General features: G+C 37.5%; 2 protein-coding genes across 2 annotated transcripts; one reads left to right on the top strand and one right to left on the bottom strand.

Annotated features, from left to right (window-relative positions):
• Positions 4,152-7,020, bottom strand: LOC104754187. The gene is made up of 12 exons (XM_019237975.1): positions 6,886-7,020; positions 6,700-6,778; positions 6,461-6,501; positions 6,232-6,348; positions 5,995-6,075; positions 5,481-5,543; positions 5,356-5,407; positions 5,182-5,256; positions 4,719-4,766; positions 4,553-4,588; positions 4,375-4,449; positions 4,152-4,249 (listed from the first exon to the last, which is right to left on the bottom strand). Exons 1-12 carry the CDS (start codon positions 6,891-6,893, stop codon positions 4,190-4,192), a joined length of 735 nt encoding a protein of 244 aa, XP_019093520.1. The 5' UTR covers positions 6,894-7,020; the 3' UTR covers positions 4,152-4,189.
• Positions 7,248-8,390, top strand: LOC104753143. The gene is made up of 3 exons (XM_010475436.1): positions 7,248-7,420; positions 7,503-8,051; positions 8,134-8,390. Exons 1-2 carry the CDS (start codon positions 7,267-7,269, stop codon positions 8,012-8,014), a joined length of 666 nt encoding a protein of 221 aa, XP_010473738.1. The 5' UTR covers positions 7,248-7,266; the 3' UTR covers positions 8,015-8,051; positions 8,134-8,390.

Genomic DNA, 9,295 nt, shown 5'->3' with positions numbered 1-9,295 from the left:
CTAAACCCTAAACCCTAAACCCTAAACCCTAAACCCTAAACCCTAATGTTTTTAACCGTATATTTGTACCCAATATTCTGCTCCATATATTTTTTGTACCCTATATTTCTGTTCCATATATTTCTATATCCTATATTTCTGTTCCATATATTTCTATATATATTCTTATATCTTATATTTTTGTATTTTTGTACCCTATATTTCTGTTCCATATTATATCCTATATTTTTGTACCATATATTTCTATATTCTATATTTTTGTACCATATATCCTAACTCTATGTGGCTATTAAATCTTATACCCTAAACTCTATCTTCATGACCATGTGTTATAACAACAGCTTCAATTTTGTGTTTCCACCGTCTGATAAACCTTGTGTCTGGCATTATTTTCTGGACACCAGGCTCATCGTAGCTGTAACATTATACAGCAACGTTTTCCAAGGAAAGTTATAAACACTACAGGAAGAAGAAAAAGAAAATTGAAGCAAGATGAATCGGTCTCAGGACTTACTCAGGGAACATTATACCAGCATCGATTAAAATGTAACGATCATAGTTTCCAACAAGCATACAGTTCATTCCAATTTCACCAAGGCCACCAATGGGAAGAACACGGAGAGGCGGTCCATCGGTTCCTTCATAAAACTGTTCAAAGACGCAAGTTAATATACAGATACAAAGTACCATCGTTGCTAATTTCTTGATATTGATCTGGAATAAACCATAGATGCAGCGAAACCATCAAAGAAAATAATCAAACAAAAATCACCATCAATCATGAATCTGTAAGCACAAATCACAGTTACGACTACAGAAACGTAACATAATACCTCCTTCCATGGCGGATCTGCGCTAAAGAACCCAAAGAACGAGAGAACCCAAAATTCTGAATCAAAGAGAGAGCGAGAGAGAGAGAGAAGGAGAGTGTGTATATGAAATTGGGGAGAATTTGAATTTAAATGAATAAGAGCCGTTGGATCTGCGCTAAAGAACCCAAAGAACGAGAGAACCCAAAATTCTGAATCAAAGAGAGAGCGAGAGAGAGAGAGAAGGAGAGTGTGTATATGAAATTGGGGAGAATTTGAATTTAAATGAATAAGAGCCGTTGGATCTGCGCTAAAGAACCCAAAGAACGAGAGAACCCAAAATTCTGAATCAGCGAGAGAGAGAGAGAAAATTGGGGAGAAATTGAATTTAGATGAATAAGAGCCGTTGGATCTAAATAAGCTTTGTAACGGCTATATTATATTACTCAAAGAGGAGCGTGAGAGAGAACATGGATCCGAATTAATTTCGTATCTGAGAAGCGTGTGACATTAAGCTGACTTGTTAACAGAGAAGACTCTTCTCGTATTCGAACTTCTCTTATTCACAGCCATTATAGTTCCTTTTTGAGCTGGCTAGTGACCATGAGAGGCGTGGTGCGTTTTAAGCAATATCTGGTTTGTTAGTGTCTTGAAATATTTGTTTTCTGATGTATACTCTGTCTTTGATACTGAGCGTGCACAATTGATGATAACCAGCACTATACTTTGTTTTTTTTTTTTTTTCTAAATTGATATAATGTAAGGAGAAAGTTAATACCCATTTACAGCTTCAAAATGGATGTAATAAAGCTTGATTCTTGTTCTGTCTGAACCTTTCTAGTCTCTGCCTCACTCTTTCTTAGTGTGCGTCATCTTTTAGCTAAAGAAATGTGTTTGATTTCTTGTAATTTGTGAGACTCATGGACTTCTGTTGGAGAGCTAAACTATAAGGTTTGATCTCTTGCTGTTTCTGAATTTTGAAAGATGTCAAAGTTAAACTCAAAGCTATCAAACTTAAACTCAAAGCCATCTACTGTTTTGTCATTGATCATTGATTCATTCTGTTTTGTCATTTGGTCATTGATCACTGAAACTTAACTGACGAATAGATTACATTGTTGAAGTAGGTGAGAGGGTTAGACCACAGATCTTCCTTGATAATATTAGCAACCTGATTCCTGAGTTCAAATTGGGCAGATAATAAAAATGGTCTATAACTTATAACAAGTCAGAAAGTAGAGGAGCCTGTACCTCCCCACCATCTTGAGCATCAGTAAACCAAGTAAAGAAACTGAAGAGAAAGCTGAATGGAAAATTGTTAATCATTTGCAACTACCAATACGAAAGAGCTAAATTCTGTATCATGTGCAGCATCTATCCATGACCACAAGAATTTCACTAAGACTATTATGCACAACGCAACACAGAGTTAAAGATCTTACCTTTAAGAGCAACTGCGAATAGAAAGATCTTGGCGTAACTCGAGATTAGAATCCCCAAAAGAATCTCTTTTCCTCTGCATACATATATACTAACTTGACTTGATCATGATGAGCTGTAGAAGAATCTGCAGTCACTAACTTAGAGTTTACCTTGAAGTGCTTTATTCTTTGATCTGATAAGCTAGCTTCAGTTGCCGCACCAGATAAGTTACAACTTTGACTCAAAAGCTATTAACATTGTCCGACATCTAGTGAATCAAACTTGCCTTGATTGAGTCTGAGACTTGATGATAAGCTGGTGCATAACCTATCTTGAACCAAGAATCTTGAATGATTATCTCAGCAAATGCTATATGTTGCATCCAAATGTTGTTACTCAGTTTGGGATTCATTCTGTAGAGAGCATATATAGTTAATGTTTGGGATTCTTTTCAGCACATTACGAGAATTAATTATAGTTAATGTTACCTCCAGTGCTTATATAACATGGAGAGCCACACGCTGTAGAGAGCATATCCCCTGACTGTGAATTACACAAACCAAAATATTTGGTTTTTATATGATTAGAAAAGAAAAGAAGAACACTGTGGTTTGGTCTGTTTTATCCACTTATAAAGTAATAAGTAATAAAAAATGAGAGAGAAGTGTGTTACAAAATAGAAACAAGCTAGGACTTTGATATAATGGATTATCTTTATACTGTTTCACTTTTGTTCTTGTTTGCATAGTTCTCGCTAGATTCGTATTGTACTGTATCTACGATTAATTCCTTTCTTATAACGAAGATCTCATCAAAACAAATAAAGTTTGAGACATATAGCATTACGTAGATAGAAACTCTACTTAAGAGTAGTAACTTCCTACAAAAAGAATGGTGAAAACCATACTATCGTCTGAATTTCACCTACATGAATTGAATCCCATGCCAGCATTCTTCAACTATCTGCCTCATCTTTTCGTGTACGATCTTCCTCAATATCCACCAAGTCTTCTTCCTCACGTTTTTTACCGGCTTGATCTTAATTTCCAGTATACTACCAACTTTTTCAATCGCACCATCTCTTTCGATGATATATGTTTGCTGGGATCATTCACGATAGTTCTCACTCTCGACGCGTATCTGGAATTTGGTCAAAGGAGGAACAAAAACAGTATGATTTATCTAATGAGTGCGTACAGTTAATCTATGTTAACACTTAGCTTATTTGACAATTGGCGTTTTGACTTACAGTAGAAGAGGCGCATGAACCATCTATAAGAGAAAGGGTAGGAGGCAAATGAGGCCAAGCCAATGCGCAAATGGTATGTGGACTCGTCGTCGGGTCAGTTAAGTACACCACATCCACTTTATCTTCTACTCTTTCTAGAGACTTCTCGTACAATGTATATGTGGTTCCATCCATTGTGCCGTACATGTAGTCATACAAAGGCATAAAGAGGGAGTAGTTGGTCCGGAACTGCGTGTGGTGCGGTACTTGATACATTATTTTTAATTTCGATATAAAGTGGATCCATTCATTTAGCCGAGTCTGTGCTGAAAAGTAGAGCAATATAGTTGTGGTCCAAGGATTCGGTAGTTGACGATCATAGTAAGACCCAAACCCGAATATGAAATATATTGATATTAGGTAAAACCCAAACCGAACCTAATGGCTGTCTATCCAAAAATCCGATCTGAATACTAGAAATACTCGAATGGATCTAGGATCCTTTTACCAAAATACCTGGAAATCAAAAATACCCGAACTCAAATGCCCATGCCAATCTACAATTTGTTCCATTGATGTCTCTCAAAGGGTTATAATATTAATGACAATAGTGTGTTTGGCACCAAATGTTTATGAAGTTTCATTGATGTCTCTCAAAGGGTTCAGAATTTTATCCTTGTACAAAGAAATGATGAGACATGACAGTAAAATCCACCATCATCTTCCACTTTCAGTTTAAAGGCTCGGGCTCCACTACTGGTGGTATGCAATCCACTTTATATCGAAGAGTCTTGGACAGAGGAAAAAAAAAGACGCCAATGAATGGATCCACATTAATGAAAGCAATGGAAAAATGGGCTAAAAAGGATACTAGTACTTCACTTTGTCTACCGCAAAATGTAAATATCACCCTACCTTTTTGAAGAAAGTTGAATATGAATTATCCCATATAAGCTTGTAGTTTCCAGCCATTAGGGTAGAGAAGTTGCCCTGCAGTAATCCCCAAAACGATTACCTAATGCAACACAGCTACGCAAGAGCAACAACAAAAAACACACCAAAAGCTTCCCCACAAAATTGATATGGCACTCACCTGGTCAGCTTCATACCGACGGTAAGGTAACATCAGCTGAAATTAGAAAAATTAACCCTCAGAAATTCACTTCACTGAATGGATATCTTATAGAGTGAGGAATTATATATATGCTATACGCTAGCAAAGTATAACCATAGAGTATGGCAACTAAGACCAGACTCACCGTCTTTTCCCCTGAAGCACTTATGTACTCCACGCTAAATCCAATATCCTGGAAATAACAACAGACGTTTAAATAGAGGACAAACCACAAAGCTGAGAACCTAACTTAGATCCCATCCCATGTCAAGAAACAAGAATGATCATCAAAAGGCCAAGGATACGCCGTAAACTAAGCGTGAAAATAAAGGAAAGCAGAGTCTTGCAAAAGCAGTAACAGACACAACTTTAAATCGAAATACAGAAGATAGGGACAGAGTGATTTTCTCGACATGCATTTTAAATACCAAAAAACTAAGTTTCCTAAAAACTTGAACAATTACTGTAGCTCATAAGAGAACAAACAAGATACCCCTGTGATTCCAGAATAATTCTGAAGAGGGAAGCAAAACCAAGCAAGAAAAAGCAATCAAATGATTTAAGGTTACATAATGGGGAAACATAGCGCGGGTTAAAAAATTCAATACCATGCTTATCTTCCCTTGCATCAAGGAGAAATCCCAAGCAATATATGAATTTTCGGATTCCACCATCAATGAGAGCTAGAACACAGCAAATTCAGATGGAACTAGTGTAAAAGGTCTTATGGCAAAAAAATTAGTTTCATTAATAAACAAAAGCATCTGAGGAGAACATATTACCTCATAGGTTCTCCCTGCTTGGACAATTATCTCCTTGTACTCCTCGTTGTCCCTAAGAAGTACAAAATCTTAGAGTTAGAAAATCGTGAACTGAAGTGAGAATCTTGTGAATGATGGAAGCTAACCTTGAGCCCAATATGCCAGCTGTATCTGCTGAAATGAAGAAGGGGGAATTGGCAAATACATCGCTGGAAAAGCACAAAGTAAAATGTTAATGTTCTTCAATAGTGAGAAAGCAATTCCTAAAGCCGTCCAACCTTACGTAATATTGGATACGTATATAAAAATTTAATCAAAACCCAAAACAGAGTAAAACTGAAAATGTAACACAACTAATGAATTGGAGAGAATATCTAATACTGTATTAGATTTATCTCTCAAGACTAATGGGTATGCCTTTGCGTACTAACAACAATCTTAACAGATCAAAAATGGATTAGGACTAGGAAAACTAAAAAAAAAAAACAATGGAGAACAAACCTGAAATAGACATAAACGTATAATCTCTTTAACTCTTACACTAATGTTTCATAAGTAAAGTTTTCCCCAGTGTTGTGTTATCCAGTAGATCAGTAGCAACCTATACTAAAAAGAAGACATAGCAACCCACGACCAAGCCCATAGAAAGTGATATGGTACCTGATAAATGTGACGAATCTTTCAAACTCAGATGTGTAGACAATAGCAGCTTCAGACAGGAGATTCATTTGGTCTCTACTCCTGCTCATCGCACATACAATAAAATTTCACTAACTCTAATTGGGAAAGTTCATTGAGCACTTCCAGCTCGATGATTATTGACTTGTGTTCATTTAAGGCAACTTGCGTTAACAAACAATAAACAAAAACAAGGAAAATATTATCCTGCTATCTTACAGTTTGAAGGTATCATATCTATCCCACAGAAGTGATAGGAAAACCCGAATTGCCATCACCATTTTAGTGAGACTATATAGAGGGGGTCCATAACGTTCTCGCTGTTCTTCCATTGGCCTTTATACGAGAACAATAATTCTGTCAGTTAAAGTTTCTTATGCAAGCTGAAGCCTTTGCCACAAAAACCAAAACACTCATTGTCTGTGTAAAATGACAACAAGGTACATACCCATCGTCATCATTTATTTGTCGAATAAAATCCAACAACACCTACGAGGTATGAGAGGAGAAGAATCAACAACTAAATCAATCGTCTATATGCATGAGTATGCAGGAACGGACAAACCATGTAGCATATGCGCATGGGTATTGAGGACTAAGAATAAGAAAATTAACCATAAAGATGCGATAAAATATCGACCGTGAGGAGAAGGCGTGTCAAAAAGAGTAGAGATGGGTAGGGCATACCTGCGGAACCCCTACCAAGTACTTGACCAAGGTTTTGTAGACACCAGTGGCAGAGCCTAGTTGAGCCAACTGTCTCCTCCTATATAAAATGTCAATGAATGCATAATTCAGATTCTAGACTCTAAGAAGAAACCAGAAGAAAAGCATCAGTTAAGAAATCAGAAACAGGCAGGCAGGCAGGCTCACCTCTCCATTTGCTGCTTCCAAAGAAGAGCATATGTGTCACGGATGCTCCCTCCAGAGCTAACCAACGCATCAACCTCCGCCTGTTTGTTCCTCTCCGACCTCTCCTTCTACTGCCGAACAAGTGATCCCCGGAAATCTTGAGGCATGTAGGTCATAACTGCAGAAAAGTTAAGTAATATAATCGTGTTTAAATAATAATATACCTTTACAGAGAGAACGAAGCAACTTAAATACAAAGAGACTTAGGCTTAAACCATAAGCCTTGGACGAGAGGCCCACAAGGGCCCAATAATTTGATCCGAGTCCTAACACAAAAACCCTAGTTTTTGCTCTTTCTCTTCTTTAAACCACTTCAACTCATCTCTTATAAACACAATCATCATGATCTCGTCTTACTCTTCCTTTGCTTTGAAACAGATGGACCCGTATCTTACCGGATCTGTTTTGTCTGAAGTTAGAGAGGAGGTTGACGAATCTGTGGGACTTGCTTCTATATCAAAATCTCAATCTCACACTGAGAAGATTGATTACAAAGGTATACATGTGGTTACAATAGTTCTGAAAATTATCTGAATTATATTTCCAAGAATCTGAATTTTATTCATCTTATGTTCCAGAAGCTGAGCGTACACCTGTGACAGTTGCATCTAGATCATCTGTGCCACCTGCATCTCAGACTCTGCTGTCTCAGCTTTCAGAAGCTGAGGATGTACTTTTTGCAGCTGCTTCGGGACCACCTGAAGTTCCGTCTAATGTTTCAGAAGCTGAGCCTGCACCTGTGACAGCTGCTTCTGGATCATCTCAGGGGTCTGAAGTTGGAGCATCTGATAAGCAAATAATCCGTAATGCTTTGACTGAGTACAATGACGTGCTAGATAAGTATCAAAAGTTAAGCCAAATAGCCATCGACAATGAGACTGATAATGAGGAAAGGAAAAGAAGGGTGGATGCTGTGAAGGACGCAGTAAACGAATGTTCTAAAGTTGTCAACCTCGTTTTGAAGAAGGGGCATCCTGTGGAAGAGATGAAGAATTGCCAGAAGATCTTGGAGGGAGAAGTGTCTATATTGAAGCGACAAAATAAACGTTTTGAGAAGAATAAGAAACGCAATTCAAGGAACAAGAAATGAGAGAGAGCATCCTATTCAACTTTCCCAGGCTCCCAGCGTATGTTTCTTTTCTGTTCCTTACTCAACAGTTGTGTATAAGCTTGCTTGACTGATACTAATCTTTGTTATTTCCCGGTTAGGTTGCAAACAAGAGTTGATAAGGAACATTTTTCAAGCAGATTTCAGTTTTCGGATGATGTCTCTGGATCGAGGGGGACTTTTTTTTCTTTTTTTCTTTTTTGGTTGATTGCCGACTGTTTCTTAAGTCTTTGTGTTTTTTTGTCATGAGACGAAAATTTGACATTTTCACTCAGTCACCCTTCAGATTTTCCTATTATAGACAACTTCTGCTTACTGTTGACAACAGCTTGCCTGTTACTCTTAATTTTTTTGTGTTGATTGCTTGTTCCATTTAACATGAAAATGCCAAGACAAGTAGAGTCCTGTGACATTAAGCTGACTTGTTAACGGAGAAGACTCTTCTCGTGTTCTTAACTTCTCTTATTCACAGCCATTATAATTCCTTTTTGAGCTGGCTAGTGACCGTGAGAGGTGTGGTGCGTTTTAAGCAATATCTGTTTGTTAGTGTCTTGAAATATTTGCTTTCTGATGTATACTGTCTTTGATACTGAGCGTGCACAATTGATGATAATCAGCACTATACTTTGAATTTTTTATTTTTTTTTTTTCCTAAATTGATATAATGTAACGAGAAAGTTAATACCCATATACAGCTGGATGTAATGAAGCGTGCACAAGGAAGACATTGCATTCGTTAAAAATATAACATGTCAGTTTCTTGTTCTGTCTGAACCTTTTTAGTCTCTGCCTCACTATTTTGGTTGGAGCTATCCGGTGAACGAGTTGTTACCATTTCCGCACGTGAGGTATAGGTTCTTCTACCCGCATGCTCAGCTGCTACGTTATTATCTGAGTTTCTTTGTTGATTTAGTCACGTTTTTGTTTGTTTTAGAACTTCGAGTCACGGTACTCGCATGCACAAAATGCTCTGGCTCTTGTCTTTGCAAGATCTGTTGAGATTGATGTTGAGAAAGGTCTGCGTCCGGGATTGCGCAAGGTTCCTTTGGTAAAAGCTAAGTTATTGGTACCATCACAGTTTGCTAATAGCTTAACCGCAAATAGAAACAAGGAAGCAATCATAGCAACTGGTGCTCATATGCACATTCCAGTAGGCGAGCAGATTTTAGAGAGGATCTCAGAAAATGAAGTAGTGATTGAGGTAAGTGTGTGTTTTATTGTAACCACTGTAAGATGCGTGTTTTCTTGTAATCACTGTAAAAT

This window comes from Camelina sativa, chromosome 16 (assembly GCF_000633955.1).
Source record: "Camelina sativa cultivar DH55 chromosome 16, Cs, whole genome shotgun sequence".
Taxonomy (NCBI): Eukaryota; Viridiplantae; Streptophyta; class Magnoliopsida; order Brassicales; family Brassicaceae; genus Camelina; species Camelina sativa.
The sequence above is the reverse complement of the archived record's forward strand: the minus strand, read 5'-3'. Positions and strand labels throughout refer to the sequence as shown.